The 24,641-nt window shown below is 39.8% G+C and overlaps 1 protein-coding gene and 1 pseudogene across 1 annotated transcript in view; one reads left to right on the top strand and one right to left on the bottom strand.

Moving 5' to 3' along the window:
• Positions 1-24,641, bottom strand: part of Kcnn2 (potassium calcium-activated channel subfamily N member 2) — a 126,765-nt gene that overhangs the window by 76,271 nt on the left and 25,853 nt on the right. Inside the window, exon 4 of the mRNA XM_038329333.2 lies at positions 15,264-15,682. Coding sequence (XP_038185261.1) covers positions 15,264-15,682 — 419 coding nt within the window. The remainder of the gene's footprint in view (positions 1-15,263; positions 15,683-24,641) is intronic.
• LOC119814056 lies at positions 9,622-9,938 on the top strand (annotated as a pseudogene).

The raw sequence follows: 24,641 nt of genomic DNA, 5'->3' as shown, positions 1-24,641 counted from the left end.
TGCTCCCGCAGACGAAATAGAAATTCTTCGGACTGAATGCGGGGCCAGACTTCAAACCATGCCTGCCACATTGCTGTGAGGCCTCTTCCTGACCAGCTCAGAGGGAGGCTTCGGATTCTCAAGCCCAGTGTGTCTGCAGTCTTCACATTCAGCAACTGCCGCTGCCACCACTGCTTCACAGGCGTTTGAAATTAGCACAGAACTCTTCATTAAGCCACATTAACTTACTAAATCAAGAAACTAATTACTTGCGAAGGAGCCATTTTCTAGAAGATGATACCACTTTAACATATGCCTTTAACATAGATTCCCATTAGCGATTCTCGCCAATAAGAACCCTATAGAGCATAATTTTGATAGATGAAGCCCCTCCATCTCAAAGGCATCCTCCTACCTGATTGGTACACATCTGTGCAGAACACATCTGTGCAGAAGCATTTTCCCACAGATCCTCACTCGGCTACACTAATTGTTCTTATTCATGACCTGGTAGAGACATGCACATCTGTACATGAATAAGTCTGTTAAAGAGGGTCCATAGGGATCAAGATGGTACAGGTAAGGCTTTTCTTTTCTTTTTTTCCCCCCCACCAAGGAGCTTGATGGAACTGCAGGGTTTTGTTTGTTTGTTTGTTTGTTTTTGTTTTTGTTGTTTTACCTCTATCTGCCCAAGATGAAGGACATAATTGACAACTGACATTTAAAGAACACCGACAAACCGAACTGATCTACCCTAATAGGACTTCCAGGAAGGTTGTTTTTTTTAAAAAAATTCACATTTATTCACGGGGAACAAGGTACATACCATGATGTATGCGTGGAGACCAGAGGACAACATGTGTGCAGTGGTTATTTCCTTCCACTAGGTAGCTCCTAAGGACCAGACGCTCAGTAGTAAGTGCCTTTATCACGAGGCCATCTCATGGGCCCCACAGAAGAGTTTTGAACACATACTGCTGGCTACTGATTATGACAGCAATCTTCCTTGTTCTGCAGACCACATGGAACATTCCCAACATGGCATCTTCATTATTTTTCCGATCCCTTGGGTGACACTGCTTTTATCTTCCTTCTTGTTTTTTTTCCAAGACAGGGTTTCTCTGTGTAGCTCTGTCTGTCTTGGAACTTGCTCTGTAGACCAGGCTGGCCTCCCACTCACAGAGGTTCACCTGTCTCTGCCTCCCGAGTGCTGGGATTAAAAGCGTGTGCCACCAGCACCCGGTTCTTTTTACTATTCAATCATCAGTACCACATGCCTAACAAATACTTGCCCCATCAAAATAAACCAATGACCTTGGTAGGGCTGCAAGATGAGGGATCTGGATGATATAAAAAATAATGGGTAACATAACTGTCCCAGGTTATTACAAAAATGAGAGTCTTTAGCTAGGACTAGAAAACAGCAAGGTTCTGAATTCTCACTTCATAGAAACCTCTGATTCTTATAATTTGTTTTTAAAATAGAGTATTATTTTATGGCGGAATGGTATGCTATTGTTCTGGATATCACATTTACTCTACCCTTCCTCCACAGAAGAACATCATTTTACTCCATGCTATATCTAGGATGAACAGATAGAGTAGACAATGCCACATGTTTCCTCTCATATGTGGAAGATAAAAAACAGCCACCTGAATAGAGAGAGAATGACAATCACCAAAGGCTTAGGAGATGTAAGTAGCCAGGTGTCAGGGAAATTGAACTACAGATAAAAAACCACAGATAGAAAATATTAGTTTTAATGTTTCATGGCACGAGGGTCACTATGATTCACGGTAATTTACTGTGTACTTAATAACTAGAGGAGGGCACATGAGCACTATATGCACAAAGTAGCGATAAAGAGATGTAAACATTCATTACCCTGATTGACAAGTACATATTATATAGCTGTGCTGAAAATGCCACACTGTATCTCATAAATATGTGCAATTATTCTGTTGATCAAACTTTAGAAAAAATATTTAATATGGAAATATAAACCCCTCAATTTGCTCTTTAGGTTATATACATGTACTATCTATGCCCTATAATTGTGTATAATTAAAAAAACAATGGGGACACAGTAGGCATATAAGCAAAACCACAGTAGGAAACACCATCTACTCTCAGATATACCGTACGCTAGAAATTCTAAGGACAGTGTTGGTGTTGCTTTGTTTAAACCCTACTATGCTGAACTAACAGTATACTAACTGGACTCTACAGAGAGGTAGCTCAGCTCTGTTCAAACACAGAATGCTTACAACGTCTAATAAGTATGATCACATAGATTATTGGAAACTAATTGTTGTTACTTTTGAGACTATAAAATAATTACATTTACTCTTTTCTGTTTCTTCTCTACAGTCCCTCTCATGTACCCCCTTGAGCTCATTAAAGAAACTAAGTCATAAATTTAACTTTTACTGTGATCACTGCCAGAAAAGATATTTTCTGCTAAACCCAACCACTCTGATACTTTATGCCTTGCTTTGTGGCTTTCAGATGAGCATACTGTGACTGCTACATGACATTTCAAATGAGGCTCTAAAACTGTAATATAGCTATCCCAAAGTCTGCAAAAACTTATACAAAAATTGCATTCTTGCTAGAATATCAGGCATAATTTAGAAAACTAAAACAGCACACCGTGTTTAACACACAATGTTTTAGAAAGGCAACTTCCAGAGAAGAGTCCCGAGAGCACAGGCATAGGGCAGCAATCACACAAGCATCAGGTATCAACGTGGAATCAAAGTTACCATGTGTTCAAAGAATATGGCAATCTCTCTATATACATTATGCTAATCTGTTACTGATGCTCCAACTAGCCAAAGGGCGACCCACAGCTAGAACACTCCCCTTTCAAAGTCCTGAGCATGGGCTGTCAGAAACTCAGTAAGGCACAGCGAGGAGGAGAAGCATGGCCACTCGCAATGTCTAGCTACCTACATCTTTGAAGCACATTCGACATCGGGCCTTTGGTCATGAAAGCAGAAGCCAAATCAAACTGAATTATTGCTTCAAATGGAAAAGAAAACAAAAATAACAGTAAGTATTCACCGAGGAAGACAAGCCTACGTGAGGCTGTGGCAGATTCTGGCTTCACTTTTCAGAGCTGTCAGCGTCATCGATGTCATGGAAGATCTTTAGTGATGTTGAAAAGAAATCACCTCTGTTCCTTCCTCTCTTTGACAACATTAGAAAATGTGGCTTCCGGAAAGACTTTAGAATGGGGAAAGGGAAGCCTGGGGAAAAGAAAACTCAATGAGAGAGTGGGTGTCTTCAAAGAGTCCCACCTGTGGGTGATATACCTCTGAATTTCTTTTCCTGTATTGTCTTAGGATTGAAGGCAAGACTGATCCAGAGAAAGGCAGTCTCCATGACTTTGACATACTCACAGAGCAATGAGGAGAAAAATTAAAAAAAAATTAAACCACAAAATATGTGTAAATCAAGTCTCTGATAAATGACTGATAATTAAACTACATAAAGAACTCTTAAAGTGAAACAAAGGAATCTTTTTAAAAAGCAGTGAGCAAAATGAATAGCTATTTTCCCAAAGATTTATAAAGAGCTAATAATCATGAAAAAGTATTCAAAATCACTACTCACTAGAGGGCTGAAAATTATAAACATAATATCAGGCCATATTTTACTTTTTATGATGGCTGTAATATTATGTAAGTAAAAGTATATAATTTATATGTGTACTTTTCTTTATATACCTATATTTATGCATGTGTGCTCATATACATGGCTACCTGGTGTACAAGGTTCTTCTGTCTTTGTGTTGCTTTCATTGGTTAATAAAGAAGCTGCTTTGGGCCTGTTGATAGGACAAAACTTAGGTAGGCAGAACTGAATTTTGGGAGGAAGAAAGCAGAGTCAGAAAGACGTCATGATCTACCAGAGACAGACATGCCGAATTTTACCTTGTAAGCCACTACCACATGGCAATACACATATTAATAGAAATGGGTTAAATTAATATAAGAGGTAGCCAATAATAAGTTAGAGCTAATGGGCCAAGCAGTGATTTAATTATTACAATGTCTGTACAGCCCTGTATTTTAGGGCAAAGCTAGCTGGGTGGCCAGGACAAACAAGCAGGCCCTCCTTGCAACAGCTACCAATGCTATTTATCCATATCCAGGCATACAAATTAATATGAAAATATATCTATTTACACATACAATATTCATGTGTATGTGTTAATAACTAACAATACTGTTAGGTATATAATGAAACTAGAATCCTTATATACTCTCCAATATGGTTCACTGCTGCTGGAATATAAAATAATACACCCTCAGATATTTACCTGGGGGCAGAATACATGTTTATCCAGATAATTTTGTACAAAAATTCACAGAACCCTATTGATAAAACCCACACCAGGAAACCGTCTAACTGTGCATCCGTTGATGAACAGTTGGATAAAATGTTCTTACAATAAAAAACGGTTCACCAATAAAAAGGAGCACATTGTCAGACACACTGTAACAGAGATAAGTATCATGTTTAAGCAAAGTAAAAGAAGCCAGATGCAAGAAATGATACAGTCATCCCTAATGTCTATGGGCAATTGGAGCCTGTGGATACCCACAGTCCATGGATGCTCAATGTCCCGCACATAAAATGTCTCAGTATTTGCATATCATCTACAGCAACCTGTAGGTCTTAGATTATCTCTAAGTTACTCCTAACATGTAGTACATGTTAAATAGCTATGTTGTATTGATAAAGAATAATAATTAGGAGAAATTGTAAAAACTTTATACTGATACAGGTTTTAAAAATATTTCTGAAGATGTTTTCAACTGTATTGTCTGATTTTGTTGATTTGAATGTTCCAGAAAAGCAAATCTGTCTTCATAATCATCAGCACTAAACCATCCAAATCGGTAGATTTACTACATATAAATTAAACTTCATTAAAGTTGTCTTAAAATGAATATAGTGTAATATCCATTTTTATATATTTTAGTCAAAAATTATGCTTAAAACCCTTAATAATTAAGTTTTATTTTTATTATTCCATACTTTTCACTAAGCAGTGAGTAACAGCCAGGAGATCAAAGTGCCTCTGACTTCAGCACCACACTAAATTTTCATATCTCATTACTGTTTTTTCCCAGCATCCCTGGAAATTTGGCAGTGATCAGAGTATTTATTAATCCATGGGGGTTTTTGAGTCAGGGACCAAGAAGAGTTGTAGCTGGCAGGGTGGGAAAGTTCCAGGGCTGTTGTCCTTCCTGGGATCCCAGGAGTCATCCATAAACTATCCTGCCAGGCCAAGCATCAGAGAAGCAGCTCAGGCCTTTCTTCATTGGAGCACAGCCAAACAGACTTCCCAACACTCAGTAGGTGCTTTATCACCTAACACCGGCTCTGGACTAGAACACAAAGGCCCTATTCCCTGCCTACTAACAGTGAACAACTTCATTAACATGGATTAAGGTTATAAAAGTTGACTGTTGCAGTACGAAGCAGATATGTATAAATTTGGTGCATGGCAAAATGTATACATTTTCTTGTATAAGAAGAAACCTTTTTGTCTTAAAATTTTTCTCCTTTACTTTAATACAATTTTGCAGTAAAGAAGCATTAGTTATAAAATAACAAGATGCACTGGTGTGGGTATAGCTTTAAAATAGACACAAATTGGCATGTTCAACGACCTGGCTTTGATATTCATAATTTAAAACAACAACAAAAAACAAAACAGAAATAGAACGCAAAAAAAAACTGTAGGCAAATAATAAACACTGTTTACCCCCCAATCCAGCCTGGAGTCTAAGAAAGTATGAATGTTCTTAAAAACTAAAAGGGTCCGGTGAAAGTGAACTGTATGAGTTCGCTGACCAAGCCTTCATGTATACACCTTACACACATATTCTACGTGTTGTAACTCAAGGCATTTCCGAAATCTAGGAAGAAATGGACTTGAGCATAGATGCCCGAGGGGTAAGACGGCTATGAGCTGACTCTGCTGTCAGGGGTCTACTGAGCTTGGATGCCTAGGCTGTTCAATTTTGCACTGTGCTACTGTAAGAACCCCAGAAGGCACTTTCCATCCCTCGCTCCTGAGATGAGGCCATCAAAGCCCTCCTGCTGCAAATATTACTCTCGGTTGTTACCTCGGAGGTAGACTCCTTCACCCCATCAATCTATATAGGGGCGAAGAGAAAACGAAGCTTGAGACCATGCTTTTGTTTTTTCTTCCAAAAAACCTTAACGACCATTTCATTCGGGGACATTACACTAAGCACAGAGGTTTTGCAAGCCACTAGCGCATGCTGATGGCGTCTAGAGTGCAGACTTTTGTAACTTGAAGGGGCCATTTTAAAGCTGTGACTCATTTATGAGCATGAAAACGCCAGAAGTGTACTGTATGAATCAGACCCTGGAAGTAAACAAGGTATTACATTACCATCAACCACATATTACAAATGCATTGATGAATGCTTGCTGTTCACCTCGCAACAGCTGGAAGCTGGAGAGGTGAAAAGTAATATAGTTATCCGGGACCGTGTAACAAATACAAGGACTATGTTTACCTAGTATCGCAATGCATAGTTAATGGCACTTCTATAAACATAAAAGAGACTCCATCATAAATGCCATGTCTCAAATTTAAGCAAATGAGAAAGAATCGGGCAACCCTAAAGGCCAGGGTTTAAAAGACAGCAGTCCTCTGAGTGAGTCTCCTGAAAATATAAGATAAAAGCTTGGCTGGTGGACTGGGAGAATGGGCCAGCATTGTTAAATGTAGTTCTCCATTACACTCTCCTACAGGTAATCCTATATTGATAATAGAAACCACAATAGAACAGGTGAAGCAGCCACAAGCCATTCCTCCTCCAAAAGTTGGCATTTGCCACATGAAAAGGGAAAATAAAAGTTCAAACATTTTTTTTTTTTTTTTGGTAAAAAGCAAAGTGAAGACTAGGATCGAGGCACATCAAATCACTTAGCACACACTAAAGCCTACTTTAAAGCACGCCCGACAAAGGGTAAACAATGACCTTGAATGCACAGACCAAGGCAGTCAGGTAAGGGTATCAGTGCAACGCTGAACAGAGGCAGCAGATATTAATAACAATTACCTTTTGGGTTCTCATGAATAAGAGTACTCATTCTAATGTATAACTGGACACGATTCAGAGCCCATTATCCATAGAAACTGGAATCCCATATATTATCTATAAGTTGAAAGGATGAAAGACTAATTACAAAGCACTGTGGTCTTTTTCTTCAGGAAACCCTACTGCTGTGTGTTCCTGGACCAAAAGGTATTCCATTGGATAGGTTCCCTCCCCAACCTATTCAAAACACTGATGTCAGAAGACAGCTACTTGTGTAAACTTACGCTGTGTGTCACTTTATTATGGAGTATGATTTGCCTGTAATATTCCACCAGACACTATGAAGAATAAAGTTACAGATGTATTTCAGAAATCATCTACGTTTTTAAAAACTAAACTTTTGAAAATACATTGTAAATGACTATTAGTAAAATTGCCACACACATAGTAGAAAATAAATAAATACTCCATTGGGGTAATATTATAACATACTTATTAACACAATAAACATATTGAAATGGAAATCTCTGGTTCTGAAATTTTCTCTGGTAATTGGAAACCACATTAATTTTTATCTTCTGGGTTTTGGTGCCGGAATTCAGTCAGGCCACTTGCAATGCAGCTCAGAGTTCCAGAAAACAATCACATCCAAATTCACTCTTCACTTAACTTTTCCACTTTCAAAATGAAATCATCTCAAATTTATTTTTCAAAACATCTCCCTCTCAACTAATGCATACAAGTTAATCTATTTAAATATGCTTATAGACAAGACGATGAATAATAAATCAGAGTATGAAGTTATATGTAAAAGGACATCCTAACCTAACGCCATGATCCTTTCCCCAGTGACAGAAACATTCCCGACTTTTACTTGGGAACACCGGCCCCAGAGTCCATGTGCTCAGTACTCATTTGCCTTTGCATATATCCTCTCTTTCAAATTAAAAAAAAATTGTGTCAAAAAAGAACATATTGAGCACAGAAATATTCCATTTCATTGACTCTTAAGCTTCAGAAGGTTGTAATACCACTTAGTCTCTAAAACTTCAGTATTAATTAACATACACCAAGAATGTGTCCCAGAAGATGAGAACAAGCAAGTATACTTCCCCTCCTGGAATTCCTGGTGTGATTTAAATGCTAGTTGTTCTCCAAACCTTGATGGTGATAATAATAATAACTATAAAAATAAAGCAATGACAAGATGATTTTCTTAATATAACATAGCACTAGCCCCCATGCACACACAGGCTTGCCAGATTGCTACTATAGTAACATCTTAGGAACAACATCATGGACACATGTTAAATTGACCATTCACTAGGCGATTTCTACAAGACTAAAGATGTCTGAGGAGATGCACACAAATGCTAGGTACTTCCCAAAGGGCAGGCACTTAAGCTCGAATATTCCAGTTTCTTCTGTTTCAAAATTACTCCTGAAGTTTCTTCTAGATTTCTCCTAGATAAATCCTGATGGAATGTCCAGATCTGAGCCATTTTGAACGTCAGATTATTTACCAGGATAATGTCACACTTCTTGGCTTGCATTGGAAAAGACTACATCAGAACCAGAGTGTGATGACTCTTGTTTAGCTGAAGGCAGATGTTTACTAACCAAAGAGGCAAGTGAACTAATACTAGATTCCTCCCTTCTCTGCTTTTACCTATCATTCACCCAAATAAATAAATTAACGATTCAACAAATTCATGCATATTCAAGTACTTACATATATATGTAAAATGTAGAAATTTTATAATTATAAAGTCACATATTATATTATCCATACTGCCTATACAATACATCCATTGTATGTATATAGTATAAAATATACACATACACTTATCCACAGGCGAATAAATATTGAACACATTGTATACCATGAATGAAACATAGATTCCTTCTATAGGATGCTTTCCCCATCAATAGAGAACACTTTCAAGAAACTTCTAGAAACCCTGCGCTTAGTAAGAGGACAGGGACCAACATGACCTTTTCCAGAAAGTTGACTGACTCTTTCAATCTTAAAATATTCTCACAGTTATTGTTTTAAAGATTTGTTTTCTTTTTAATTATGCTTTTGTCTGGGTATGGATAAGTGCAGGTACCTGCAGAGGCCGGAAGAAGGCACTGAATGCTTCAGATCCTGAGTTCCCTGACATGGCTGTGGGAGCCCAAGCTCAGGTCCTGTGCAACAGCAGTTCACAGTGCACTTCACAGCCAAGGAAGACCTCCAGCCTTGAAACATTCTTAACGTTCTTTTAATTAACTAAAAATAGAGTTTCTATTAGATATAAAACATGTCCCTTTGATGTAGACAGGATACTTAGATGGGCCAAAGATAAAACAGTGTGGTTTGCTTAGATCAAACATGTAAGGGAGTTATGCTTATATGAAACAGTATATACTTAGAAAAGACATGAACAAGTGTGGTTGCACCAACCCCAGTACATAGGCGCAGGCTGGTGTGTCCTTGGGCTAGAGAGCAGGACGTCCGTCTTCGGGCAGCGTTTCTGGTGTTGATCACCAAGGAGTGAATTAAAAATGGGTGACGTTGACAAAGGCAAAATGTTTTTGTTCAGAAGTGTGCCCAGTGCCACACTGTGGAAAAGGGAGGCAAGCATAAGACTGGACCAAACCTCCACAGTCTGTTTGGGAGGAAGACAGGTCAGGCGGCTGGATTCTCGTACACAGATGCCAACAAGAACAAAGGCATCACCTGGGGAGAGGATGCCCTGATGGAGTATTTGGAGAATCCCAAAAAGTACATCCCTGAAACAAAAGTAATCTTCACTGGAATTAAGAAGAAGGGAGAGGGGGCAGACCTAATAGCTTATCTTAAAAAGTCTACTAATGAGTAATTTCACTGCCTTATTTATTACAAAACGAATGTCTCGTGACTTTTAATGTGTGCCGTAATTTAATTCAAACCCCAAAATTCAGATCATGAGTGGCTAACAATGTTTTCTTGGACAGCCCTGATTTAAGTAAAACTGACTTGTAGGAAAAACAAAACAAAAAACGAAAGAAGGGTGGGAAGGAGGGAAAGCAGAAGGAGGGGAGGAAGTCAGGGAGGGGAGGAGTGAGAAACGGTCAGCAAGGGGAAGAAGCGAGAGACAGAGAGAGACAAACCAACATCAAGGAGGAAAGGGCAAGCTGGTGCAATAATATTTAAAACGGAAACTCTGTTGAAATAGTTTATATATCCTCATATATTTTAAATTTTGTTTTTTGATATTATAGTACAATTACATAAGTTCACTTTTCCCTTTCGTCCATCCAGACTTGTCCATCTATCCTATCTTGCTCTCTTTCAAGAGCGTGGACTTCTCTTTTCACTATTTGCTCTCACTTCTATATGTCTATGTACACACACAAATATTCCTAAGTACCATCCGCTCGGTCTGTATAATAGTACTTGTCTGTGTGCTTCTAGGGCTGGCTAGTGGTGTTGGATAACCAATTGGTGTGCTCTTCCCAGAGAAGACTACTTCTCCCGCTCTCAGCACTCCTTAGTTACCTGCTGTTAGTGATCTGTATAGGGTTCAGGCTTCCGGGCTTTTCCTCATGCAATCAGAATGACTATTGTTGTTGTTCCTGTTCAGCTCACATTTTGGGAGCCATGCTGGTGAGATTCTGTGGCTCTAGCTTCTGACATTTGTAGGAGACACAATCTTGGAGAGGAACCTACAACTGCTACTTTACTACACCAAAACAATCTCTAACTGCATCCTCAATGGTTGTCCTTATCCCCACAGACAAATGCAGTCATCACCCGTCATCAAGGCAACTTCTCCTTCCAACAGCCAGACCATTACAGAAAACCACAACCCATCAAAATGCAGAGTGATGGAGCCCGGTCCCAACAGATACATATCCCTGCATCTAAAAGTCACAATCTGGAGATGTTCCAAAGCAAAGTGGAAAAATTGCTGAAAAGAAAAAAAATCCAATGTGGAAAGTCTATCAAAGTGATGGGTAAATGGCAAGCTGTGACTCAGCCTTGTGGTTGCGATCCTGAGCCTGGCATTTGTCCCCTTTACCACAAAACCAAAGCTCTGCTGGTTGGTTTCTGTCACTACTGTAGATGCATTTTCCTGGTATAGTGGACACTTTCTCTTTTAATCACCTGTTGATGAAGATAGGAATGGCTACCATTTAACCATTTAAACATGACAAAAACACATATCCTTTGGGCTGCTCTAACTTGGCACGGCTTGCCTCAGAATTTCTATATTTGGGGTAAAAATGGTGATATGAATCATTTAAAAAAAGAAAATGCATGGCAGGTGAACAATCTGAGGTGACTTAGTGTCTTTGGAAACAATCACAGTAGAAAGCGCCCAAACCTATGCAAATATTACCAAGGATGCTTTTACCCACTACAGCCACACTGCCAGGCAGAAAATGGTAGTCAGAATCTGAATAGGTATGTCTACTAAGTTTTTAATATTCATTCTTCAACTTGGTAGGTAATCTGTTCCAGAAAGCATCTTAAGCCCATAAATATCATGATTGTCAGGTGATGAGCATTACCTTAAGCAGGTATCTTTCTTTAAAAAGAAAATGTTAGGAACTATTGGATATTATTGCTATAGTAGAATGCTTATCTAACAAGGGCTGGGTTTGATCCCCAGTACAGCAAAAAACAACCAAAACAAAAACACTTTAGTCCTTCAAATACTATACTTATACTTAAGTATAGAAGTTCCAGATGCATGGTTTTAAATCTTAGCCCCAGATAAACTTGCAGAAAAGCAGATGAACTCACCCATGGGTGCTCCTTGTGGCTCCTTCTCTCAACTCTCTAAGAATAGCTATAGATAACTTTAAGCAAATAAAAAAGTATAAATTCATAAAGACAAAGTGAATGAGTGGCAACACAGTACTAAAGATACCAGAAAGCTGATCTCAAGAAAGAAGAATTCTAGGTCAGAGGTAAAACAAGAATCAGCTCTCAGGGCACTGGGGACCTGACCACATATGACTCCAGCATGGTTCACACTGGCCCACTGCAGGGAGGAACATGGGAGAAGAGAGTCAACTACACAGAGGCAAACACTTAACCCCGTCTTCTGCTCTGGAAATGAGGAGTGCTCTTAGCCAAGTCTGTGGGAATCTGGACTTTTGTAGTCAGGAGAGAGCTGAGCAGGTCTGTGGACTGGTTGAATGGTTTCCAGCACACCCTGACTAGAACCTGAAAATGAATATTTGCATATGGACTTTTCAGATCTCTTCCTCCCCTGCTTTCACAGGAATTCCTACAAAGTACTCATTCATACTTTGGCTTCAATGATGAGGCCACAGAAATGATTGCTCATAGGGTGGTCAGATTTGCAGAGGAAATACAAAATACACTGTTACTTCCCGTCAACCAAATCTCCCCTCAGTGAAGAGTATAGTGTTTAGTTCTAGATAGAAGCCTAAAGCTTCTTTCACATATGTCCTTCAGTATGAACATGAAGCCAAGGACACTCAAGCATTGAAGGAAAGCTTCAGAAAAAGCAAGCAAAAAGAAGAAGAAAATGCATCTTTGGGGACACAAAATACAAAGAGCAAAGATTTTTAAAAGCAGCCTTCACATTGACAAACAAACCACTGTATAACAGCAAAGGAGAAGCCAGAGGCTATCAAACACAAATGAGCACATGGGGTCAAAATTTAGACACTGGAATAGCATGGATGAAGTTAATTCGAAAAACAAAACTATGTTTATTTGTTTACTTGCTTTTATTGTCAGGAGCATCCAGAGCTCAGTTATGTTAGGCAAAAGTTCTACGTAACTCCCTAACCCCAACAGAAAGTTTAAAAATCAAACTGAACTTGTCTTCCAATATAGAAAGCAAAGATAGACAGAAAATAAGAAAAATTTAAAAACTAATATACAGAGATCATTATCCACACAACGAAATCCAGGGGCTTTAAGAAATCAATTTCCTTTCTATGAATTGAAAAATAGGAATTTCAATACTGAATGGTGATGTTTTGTTCCAGCTTAGTAGCTATACATGAATCTACTGATACTTTATTTATTGTACTATATTTATATTATATATACTGCAGCCTTATGGCCCTGTAGTCAACACCCTGTCAACCACTCAGGTCATGGCCAGGATGGCTTTCAGGTCCCATGGCACTGACTTTACCATGGCTGCTGTATGTAGGTCTAATCTAAGTCTCTAGTGTTCTGTCTACCAACAAAGACTTGGAAGTCAGATGTGGGGTGAAAACCTGAAAGATCAGAGAAGCTGAGAAGCAACCAGCTGACCTTAATTTTGGATGAAGACCGAGCAAGAGACATGTCTCTTCACTCAACCCCCCCAAAAAACAAAAGAAAGCACCAAACTCAAGTCCTCACCCTTTCCTTCCAGTGTGGCTCCTCTATCCAAATTGCTGGTGTCTCTATGACCAACTGGGGTAGGTGTTAGCTCTGCCCCCCCCCAATTCATGGTAAAAATTTATTTAAGCCTTAGAGTGTGATCAAAATTTCCACAACAGAATGGGCGAAGAAAGTTCCCAGAATCATAGACTGAAACAGATTCATAATCTTGTACAATTTTAGAATACCAATCCTGGAGGCTTTCAGAAAGAAAAAGAAAAAAGAAAAAAAAAGATTAAAATGAGAATGGACTCTGAACACAAAGGGAAACGAAATCTTCCTTTTCTGAAGCATGAGTTTGCAATCTGAAATTTTATATCTAGCCACACTGTCCATGAACACTGTCTGAGAAAACAGACCACCATGTTGTCTGGGTCATTCTCTCACACACTGTGTCTTCACAGAAATTATCACAAAATGGGATCACCCAGAGTAAATAAGTAAAGACATAAGCAAAGGAATAAAGAAAAAGGCACCAGACACACACACACACACTCAAATATACAGACATACAGATACACACACACATATATAGATACACAAACATATACACACATACACACATACAGACATGCACACACATACAGATACATACATAAACACACACTCACATATACACACACATATACACACAAACACACATGTACACACACATGTACACACATGTACAGATAAACACACACAGCAAAAATCCCTCCCTGACATGACACAGCAGGAGGGAAAGGTTCTGAAAGCCACTACTTCAATAGGAGACTGTGGCAAAGTTTAATATCTAAAGAGGAAGAGGGAGGACTATAGAACGGGGAAAGGTTTAGAGACGATTCCATGGTAACAATACACAAAACTGAGCCGAAAGAAAAAAAATTAAAAAATCTAATAAACAAACAAAACCAAAACAACAAAGGAAAGTAAACGAAGTACTATTTATTCCAGAGAAAGGAAAAGGGGGGAATATAAAGAGGAGGGAAAAGTTCTAAAATAAGATTTACCATGTCACAGTGTGGATGGCGGAGTTGTGCAATTTTGTTTCTGTTCAAAAGTAAGAGCTAGAACCCACTCCTATTGCTCATGTACTAATTTTAGCTTGAATTTCCTTCCCAGGGTCCTACAGCCATACTCACAACCCATTCTTAAATAACTTTTTCGATAGGCCATTCATAAATGTATTTTGTTTATTAAGCAGCTAAGTGAACATTGTTGATAATATAATTGGTTCGCTTAGACTCTATGAGTAGCCTCTGAACACTGACAGCTCATATGCACCCCTAAAACACCAGAGCTGTGTGCACCCCTAAAACATTAGAACTTTTCAGACAAGAAACACACAGTCTCTTTCTGTTAGTTCTTGAATGTACAATAGAAACCAACCCATGCGTCCATCAAGTCTTTAATAGGTAACCATGCACAGAGTAGTACAAATGGGCACTACAGTTAACAAACTACTTTAACAGGGCCCCTAAAGTTCAAACCTGTCACATCAAGACTTCCTGCTTCAATAACAATCAATACTTAAACCAGAAGTGCCTCAGCAATGTAACATTTCCCATACAGCATCACCACAAAATGTCCTGGACTCTGAATTCTGACAGATTACAAAGACAACTCTCCATTGAAAACTGATCAAGTCGGAAAGCAGAATACACAAGCATCAAAGCATTGGCTCTATACAGAAACCCTGGGGAAAGCTTTGTTACTGTTATTCAAAAGACAGTGAAAAATTTCAAAACTCAAGCACATCATGTTCTTTCTCCCACTTCTGAAGTTACTATATGGCAAATTATTTTCTCAGGAAAAGAAACAAACTTACCTTTCACAAGCTCGGACAGTCCATGCGGCAATTATCCATAATGAGATACTAAAAACCAAGAGCACAGTTCCTGGGCAGATAGTCATTAAAGTCTTCATAACAAAACGCGTATTGAAGTTTATCTTATTAAGTGCCCCAATGCTTCTAGAGGAGGCATCGGTGAAAAGTTTGCTATGTAAAAGCATGACTCTGGCGATCAGATAGAGTCTTAAGAACATTGGTATAGATAAAATAATATCCACATCAGCGGTGGTTGTGGAGGGGGCATAGGAGAAGGCAAGCCGGGCCGTCCATGTGAACGTATAATTCCCAGGTATGGGATGAATAGCACACACCAGTATTTCCAAGCAGATGAAGAAAATACGCTCATAAGTCATGGCTATTCTCCAGTCATCTGCTCCATTGTCCACCATGAATAACTGAAAAAATAAAGTAGAAAAGCAGCTTCAGTATGGCATGAAAGCTCCACAAGTGTTAGTGCAGAACTCAGAAAGACAACAGGTGATGCTTAGCAACTGGGCGCGCTAAAGCTGGCATCTTGCAAAGTCTAGCCAGGTATGCTATTTATAGACGAGGGCAATGGTACCGGAGGGGGATTCCATTCTGTAGAAATTAAAATGAGCAGCTTGCTGTATAAGGAATTCAAGGTATTTGGGAGTCCACATTACTGGATAATCATAAAGTCGATTTGTTTTGTAACAGATTGCTCTCTATTTGAGGAGATGGTGTTTCAACCCATGCATGATGCTATTTAGGGTGCCGCTGTAGTCAGTGCAACCCTAGAATGCAGCAACACATGAGTATTCGTATGAGAAATCTTATTCTTGGCCTCGGAAAAAATCACAAGAAACCACAGATGAACGTGGCAGAAACATTTATTCTAGTTTCCTCACTATTGTTTTATAACTTACTCAACTCTTCCTTTTCTTATTTTTGCCATCTTTCATACCACAATTAAAAAAAGAATAACTTGTTTCTCTGGCTGTTTATAAGGAAGGACACCAGACCCTGGCTGTGCATGAATTACCAAGAGCATTTGGAAATGTGTTTTCACTTTTCTGGCTGTCACGATGACTTGTGGGGGCTCCTGGCATTTGAGTCCAGGAATCCATGAGAGCCAATCCTGCTGTGTGGCTGCAGGTCCATGGACTAGGAAGACTCATCTGCCCTGATACCAACAGTGTCCCCCACGGAGAAAGATGTCCTTCCCTTCCTTCTGCTAAGTAATCCAATAAAGTAGGAGTGAAAGCCAACAAAAACAGCATAGTTGCTTTCTCAATGAGTGAGCTGCAGACTGGGTTAGAGAAGATTCCACATGGCTGCGTCTTATGTACCCTCCTCTCCTCCACGGACATCAGGTAGATCCCTGCTCTTGCTTAGCTACTCTGTATGTGGTACTTCTCTCCTATGACCCGAACTGCTCCTTGCTTGGCTGTTACTTTGCCAAAACAGTTATATGGGGGCAAAACTGCCTCTTCTGTGTGATGCTTAATACAAGGAGATTGAAAAACATTAGACATTTTTATTAAAAATATGCCAGTCTTCTGAGGATCTACTTTCTTTACCAACTTCTTTGAGTGACAGTGCAGATTGTTAAAAAAATAAAAATAAAAAAAACTAAAACCTACCTCCAAAGGTGCTGAAAATCACACAACTCCAAAGAATCTTTAAGAGCCATTAAAAGGCCTCTGTTTCCTTTCTACACACACTTTCACCACCACCCACCCTGACTTTTCCCTCCTAGCTTCTCTCTCAAGCTTCCTGTGTCTAAAGCAAATTCCACTCTCCCTAGTACCCATGTGTCTTCCCTCTTAGGGGAATATGCAAATAAGCTCACACCATTACAACTCACCAAAAAGAACACAAAAGACACAAAAGAGAAGCAGGGCCAGCTGTCTACACTGGGTGGGGTTTTCAGTTCTGGGGGATTTCCCTCTCCATCAGCTCCTCAGCCACTGGTAAAGATCCACTGAAGACAGCTTTATTATGGGAAGCAGTCATCTACGCTTAACTTTCAGCTTCCTTTCCTGCCATTGCCTCCTTTAGGAAAAAAAATTCTCCTCTCCTCCATGGGTTTCTGCACTGCTTTGCTCTTTACATCTCTGCTACTCTCAGTGACTTCTGCCTCCTCCCCCACTTTGGTGTCAAGGTCCCTTTGGGGTCTATATATCACTGTCTCTGGCTGACCCTCCATGGGTGAGTTCATCCTTTATCCTCTTTTACCAGATTCCTACTTTTAGAAATGATCTCCATCATATAATAGTCACTTAAAAATGTAAATTATACAATCCTATTACTACCAAGAATAATGTCATTCAAAATCCCTCCATTGCCTGATAGTTAAACCTAATCTGCATGCACAACAGACAAGGCATTGTGCCATATGGTTTTTGCCTATTCCCACCTTCATTGCTTATGGCTCTCCTTACAGTTTCCATGGTTGCAAATTACAGAACTTGATGTCTGCACTCCTTCCATGTCTTTTGTTGTCTCTCTTACAGCCTAGCCAATTCTTACTTATTCAAGTGTAGATTTCACATCACCTCCAAATCTAAGCACTCCTCTGCTGCACTATGGTTGCTTATGGATCTCCTATTGAAGCTTCCACAGAAGACAATGAATGACACTTTCACCCCAGGATGTCTCTGAGGCTCAAGACAGGAACCACATCTACCTATCAGGGCTCAATGGGTGCTCATTACAGCAAATGCTTTGATGCCGCTGTCTTAAGAATGACTATGCTGACCACTGCAAGGCCCTAGTGTTCTTTAAGCACACTCAGGGAAGATGATAACGCCGAATATGAGACATATGTGTATCTCAAAAGAGCCTGCAAATTTACACCAAACATCTGACTGATAAGCCACTGCATGTGTGTGATTTTGAAATCACACAGGAAGTCCAGATAATTTTTTTCTTTGGTAACTTCCATAAGGAAGTTTCTATTTCATTTCCTTTTATTACCCATTCTATTTCATAGTTCCTTCTTATTGTCAGATAGCACCTGAAATCATCTCATTTTAGGCTTTACAGTATATGCTGACATATTGTCAGGAGGAAGCATTTGCTTCTCCTGAAGTATTTTTGTTCGTTCATTTAATAGTCTATTAAAGAATTCTAAGCACCAGGTGCCAGGGCTGTGCTACATCCTAGCCCTGTTGTAGAAGTCACAGCAGACAGACAGTCTGCCCACTGACATTAACTTTGATCAGGAAAGAAAAAACATCAAAAAAAGATGACTTGAAGCAATTTAATAAAGTAATTAAGATTTCTGGATGTTGCAGTGAAGGAAGCGAGCAGGAGATGAGATGGGGAAGGGTAAATTAGAGATGACAGCAGGAAAGGTCATCAGGGAGGACTCCAGGGAGCACCATTTAGTGCAGGTACTGATGAGCAAAACAACCCATTATGTAGAAGACACCCCAGGCAGGGTAGAGAGCACAGGTGAAGGCACTGGCTGTGCACCCGCTTCGTATGCTCAAAGAAAGGAACACTGGAGTGGGTAAATTAAACGCCAAGGGGCAGACTGAAGGTGGGTGAATGCAAAAGAGCCCCTTGGGCAGCCCTTGTGGGAAATGGCACCCAGAGTGGATTCCATTCCAAATAAATAAGAACCCACTGAGACGACTAGGCATGGAAGTAACAGGACATGACCTGCAGCCTGCAAGGCTCATCCTTCTGCCATGTAGGATTTGGAGTAAAAAGACACAAGTGTAGAAGGATACACGTTACACAATACTACTGCATTCAAGTGGTTGGAGCATCTTTGTAAACTGGACTAGGGGTTGCCATGGAAATGCAAAAGTGGTTCTGATGGGCATGGTGATGGCAGTATCTACCAAGGTAGAATTTGCTGATGTGTTACAAGTGGGAGTGATAAAGAAAAGGACTCACAGATAGCTATTGAGTGTCTATCATGGAAAAAACAGAATGAATGAAGAGGCCACCTTCTGAGAATATTTCCTACACTCTGCAGAGCGCAGAGGTAAGAGATGAAAAACCCTTTTCTGGCCACTAATATCTGAGTATAGATGCCAAGAATAAATTAAGATATGGAAGTCACACTGAGAAGCCTGGAACCTTGAAATAAATTTGGAAAACATCTGGATTTAAGTGGTTTATTAGACCAAATGAAAAGTAGAAGAGAGCAAAGAGAGCAGGACCTGACAGATCTCAAGGCTAAGTCTAGGAGAACCTAAAAGGCAGGGCCATAAGAGGACCTGAAACGCAGCTATAAGGGAGGAAAGAGTGGCCTTCTGAAAGCCAAGGACATGTGGGCTGTCAATTACAAACTGTAAAATGGTATTTACTGGGTTCAGAGTAGTGTTAATGTACTCAATAATCTCTTCAGAACACAAAAACATCACAAACATTACAGTCCCTCAAAGTCAACATTAAAACCCAATTGCAGAAATTACACATTTTCACTTCATGTAATCTCTGTGAGAGCTATGGTCTGTCTTCAGCTCTCAGGCAGGGGAGTTCACCAAAATGACTGATAGCAAATCAGATCTATATTTCTTTTTTTAATTCTGATATTCTTAAAAAAGAAATATTTTAGGGGACTGTTACTTATTTTCATTCTGGGACTGTAGATTGTGTCTTTCCCAGACTATGACCCCAAAAGGCATCCCACAATAAATTTCAGTTTCCCAGGATAACTATTTTATATTTGCTTTGATGGACACAAATTGATCTATGGCTACCTCATTATCTATAATCAATGGAAAGCAAGAGAACTTGGTAGGAGAGGGTCTAGAGAATAGTAGAGGGGCCCAACTACACAACTGGACGCTCCACTGTGAATGGGAGAGACTTAGCTGCAGAGGCCCTACCTGCCCCTCTTTTATGCATTCCTACAAACCACTCTGCAGGATCTTGAACTCAATGATGGCACCTTATGCATCCTGGAATCCTTTACTAGATCACAATCAAGAGCACTGCTCAGGAAAAAAAAAAAAACTGGAATCCAAAAATACTCATTGAATATTTCAGTCATGTATTCATTAAGAAATCATGAAAAGAGAGAAGTAGCCATACTCAATGAAATATAATAATTAAAACCACGTGGCACTGGCAGAAAGTGCAAAGCACACTGACGCATGGGAGCTTCACAAGGGTAAGAAAGTAGCCATCATAAACAAGCACCAGTTGCTGTAAAGTGACTGGCAGAGAAGCCAGTCGCCATCAAAAATAAAGTTAGGTCCAGGACTGAGACCTGCCCTCTCCAGGAAAACTGCATGTCATGCATATAAAAGATCTAACTACGAAAATGAAGCCAAGAGCATAGTGAACATAGCAGATCAGAGAAAAAAAAACAAATGAAAAGTAACACATATGCATTTCACTCCATGAAACTGTACCCTTTTTTCCCCACCATTTAAGGTGGTGAACTGAGGGCCCTAGGCGTGAGAAGAATAGAGTGATAAATAACTCAATAAAGTAATAACTAAGTAAATAAAGTAAATAACTAAGCACTTTAATTCTGGGGACCATGTGAACAAAATTAACAGCTAATAAAAATTAAGGAAAATCATTTAAAACAAGAAAATGGAAGAATGAGAATGAAGACGGTCATCAGACATTTAAATACTTCCTACCATAGTCTACATGTTCAGTTCTAGAAAGTAATAGCTGTGTTATGAGCGATCATATACAGAATCAAACACAGAAATCCTATTTATAGCTAAAATATCCTTATCAAGCAGAACCTTGAATGATTACATTTTGTAACTATGGCCAAGAGCATGAATAAAATGATAATATTTGTTTGTTAACCTTTAAACAAGTATGCAATGAGGTCCCTTCATACAGGGAGACCTGGGCACCTGCTCATGCTGCTTCCTGAATTCTGGTCTGAAACATGGGTCATGCTAGGCTTTGTCCAAGCCACTCCCACAGTTGGGAAGGATAAAAAGAACATGCATCTTCTGTCATGGGCAGTGGTGAGCCAAACATACTCACATACTCCTGTTTTATTTTTGACCCTTCCCACTACAGACATAGCCACTTCCACAAACCCCTCACTTTGCAGTATATACTGCCTTTTCTCTCTCCTACACTCCAAACATGATGCAATTAGGATCTCTGGTCATAAGCACAAGTTGCTAAAGGGCACAAAAGAATGCCTTTGGTCGGAAGGAAGGAAGGAAGGAAGGAAGGAAGGAAGGAAGGAAGGAAGGAAGGAAGGAAGAAAAGAAAGAAGGAAGAAGGAAGGAAAGAAAGGAAAGAAAAAGTCAGCTATGGCTGATATAGCATCTTCCTTCTCTCCTTCAGGTGGACCCTTGATCTGCAGCACCTATCTTGTGACCCAAATCAAAAGATTCTACACCAATGTCACACACACCAATGTCAGCGTGGACATTTGAGGCCACAGAGCCCGCAACCGTATTTTCTATTATTTACACAACTAAAACCTAAGACTGCATCATTTAACTAGGTATCCTTTAAACGTCTGTGTAAATATCTGTAAAAGAAAAAGCCCATGTATTAACGGAAATACTTCATGGAGGAGACAGTCAGGAACTCAGTCAAAAGGAATGCCTTTCAGACGCCGAAATGTAAAACGTGAAAGCTGCTGGGCGGTGAAGCTGTTTGTGGGTGGATGGCTCCTGCTCATGACTTTCAAGTGTCAACCAACTGCGCTGAAATCTCTTCGTGTGAGTCAGAGGAAACACGATTTTTAGTGCCAGAGAACATGTACTCAATACATGGCTGCACCACTTCCTAGCTGAATGGTCTAGAGCAACATAGTTAAACCCTCTAAACTTCAACCTGCTCATTTGTAGCATGAAATAAAAATAATACCAACCTTACATGGCTATTCTGAGGCAACACCCACTCTGCTGCTGTTAAGAAAGGCCAATCCACCAGCCCAAGGATAAGGACCTTGTGCCTTGGACCCTCAAGAGACGTAGCTATAGGAATTAAATGAGAACTTGTGTTCTGAAAGAGGAAAATTTAGCCATGGAGGAGAAGTTGACTAGGAAACGGTAGAGTTAGCCCTGACAGGAGCACTACTAACTTCACCTGTGCCTCCTTCTGAAGGCATGCTTATCAATTTGCTGATGTGTGAGCTTCTAAGAGTGTCCTCCGCTAATCTAATCAAGAGCTTTGGCCACAGATAAAAGCTTAGAAACATCTACTTAATCCAGAGATGACGGAAATTAGAATGGCTTTGGAATCTGCTGCCCTTCAGACCTACTCTACTTAAAATCAAATCTTGGCCCCTTTCACGGGGCTGCTGGCAACTGTGTCCGTTTTCCAGCCCTGATGCCTTTACCCATAATTACATTCACCTCAAAGGGCAGCTCATGCAAGCCTCTACATGCATAAGGAATGTGTGTGATCTTCTTTCCCAGAAGATGGCATGCTCAATTTCCCTGCTCTTTTTCTCTCAATGGAATGGATACCACAGCAAACACTGGTGTCTGTGGTTTATGCATCCATGCTCCAGGACCTGAAGCCAAGCAGAGCTCAGTCTGAGTGTGACCTACCACCATCCCTCGGCGCAATGACACTACAGAATGACCCAACTTCTTCATCTTCAATTGTATGTGAAGGGATTAAGGAATCGATTGACAGGGAATCAGCTATTAGTAAGACTAAAATGTGCAAAACCATAATTAAATAAGAGAAAATTCATTTCATTCTAAAAGTTTAATGTATAACAATAAAAGTCTATGTTTTCATTTAAAGCATTATAATAACCACTACATAGATAAAACATAATATTATCACCTTCGTTATTTTAAGCACTTAAAAGCTAGCTAAAAGGCAGTTTATAATTATTAGTACGTTTGCCCCTTAAGAGCTTAATTAAAGGACAAGCAGTCGAAAAGATTGGTCATGGTCACCCCATGAGTGAGTGAAAAGCCCAAAGCTAAAGTTCAGGCTCTCTAACGTTCACATAATTTGACAGGAGCATCAAGTAACTCTGAAAAGGTGAAAGGAACTCAAATATTTATAAAGCAAATGAATGTTTACCCCCTAATTTACATTATTATTTCTGCAATGTCACATATAACTCCCTGATGCTCTTGGAAAACCTCCTATTCTCTGGCAGAAACAAATATTGAAATAGATGTCCACATTATGCCCTTGCCCTGTGGGAGCAGAAATAGAGCACATCCTAGTTCATGCTAAGTTACAGCTTCGTCATCTGCAAAAGTCTCTGAGTCTAACTTCAGTCATACAGAATTACATATTCCATACAATGTTTGAGATGGAATTGGAAAGACCTCACCATGACGATTCTGTTGTATTTTAGGTAAGTATGAATTCATGTCAAATGGACAATTATTTAGGCAGTGTGTTTTATTTTTTTCCTCATTTTAAGAGAAAGCTAAGACTCAAAGGTTAAGGAACCAGTTAGGGTAATATGGATGAAGTACAGAGATGGACAAGAACTCAAGTGTTCTCTCCACAGAACGTGTCTCTGCAGTAAGGAAACTGCTGTTTGTCACATACTTAGTAGGTATAAAACAAATTTAGAAAGAACAAGATGTTAGCAGTGATGATACCAATGAGGGTACATCTGTTTGCCCAGTTTGCTAGGGAATGCAAGAACTGACTGGAGGGAGAGTTATTATATGTAAAGTCACTCAGGTGTCTCATGAAGTATTGACAGACAGACAGACACACACACACATACAGAGAGAGAGAGAGAGAGAGAGAGAGAGAGAGAGAGAGAGAGAGAGAGAGAGAGAGAGGAGGGAGGGAGGGAGGGAGGGAGAGGGAGGGAGGGAGGGAGAGGGAGGGAGGGAGGGAGAGAGAGAGAGAGAGAGAGAGTGAGAGAACAGATCTCTGAAGCATGAGTCTAAACACAATTAATAAAAGACCACAAGATTTATTCACCAAAGAACAACACTGCATCCTACTGCAGGGCAGCCTCATGTTCCAAACAGTGCCCACCTTGGTAAGAAAATGAAATGTAACAGAATATTTCTGTGAAGTCAGTGATGTGTAGACCAATAATACCTATGCCTCAATTTTTAGAAATATCCATACTGTTAAAATACAAATTAGTATGAAATAATTAATCACGATCATCAAACTAGTCAGAGAAAACACTGGCTAGGCTCTCCTTCAGGAGGCCTTGTATATTTCATCCAGAGAGATGAAATATTCTTTGCACTTAGGAAGCTAATTGCAATTACAGAGATTCAGGAAGCTCATGAAACTTGTTGGGCTCTGGTACCCCAAAAGTTCCAAAATTCACAAGTGCTCCCCCCCCCCCAAGGCTAGAAAAGGATCTCTGGGAAGAAGAGACTCTTTGATGGAGTTGCCTGCAATGTGTGTAGGGAGATCCAAGGCTGCAGCCTTCACGAGTTGCCATTCACGTGATGGGCTCTTCCAGAGATGGGGTGGCCTTTGAGT

This window comes from Arvicola amphibius, chromosome 5, assembly GCF_903992535.2.
Source record: "Arvicola amphibius chromosome 5, mArvAmp1.2, whole genome shotgun sequence".
In the NCBI taxonomy this organism is placed as follows: Eukaryota; Metazoa; Chordata; class Mammalia; order Rodentia; family Cricetidae; genus Arvicola; species Arvicola amphibius.
The sequence above is the reverse complement of the archived record's forward strand: the minus strand, read 5'-3'. Positions and strand labels throughout refer to the sequence as shown.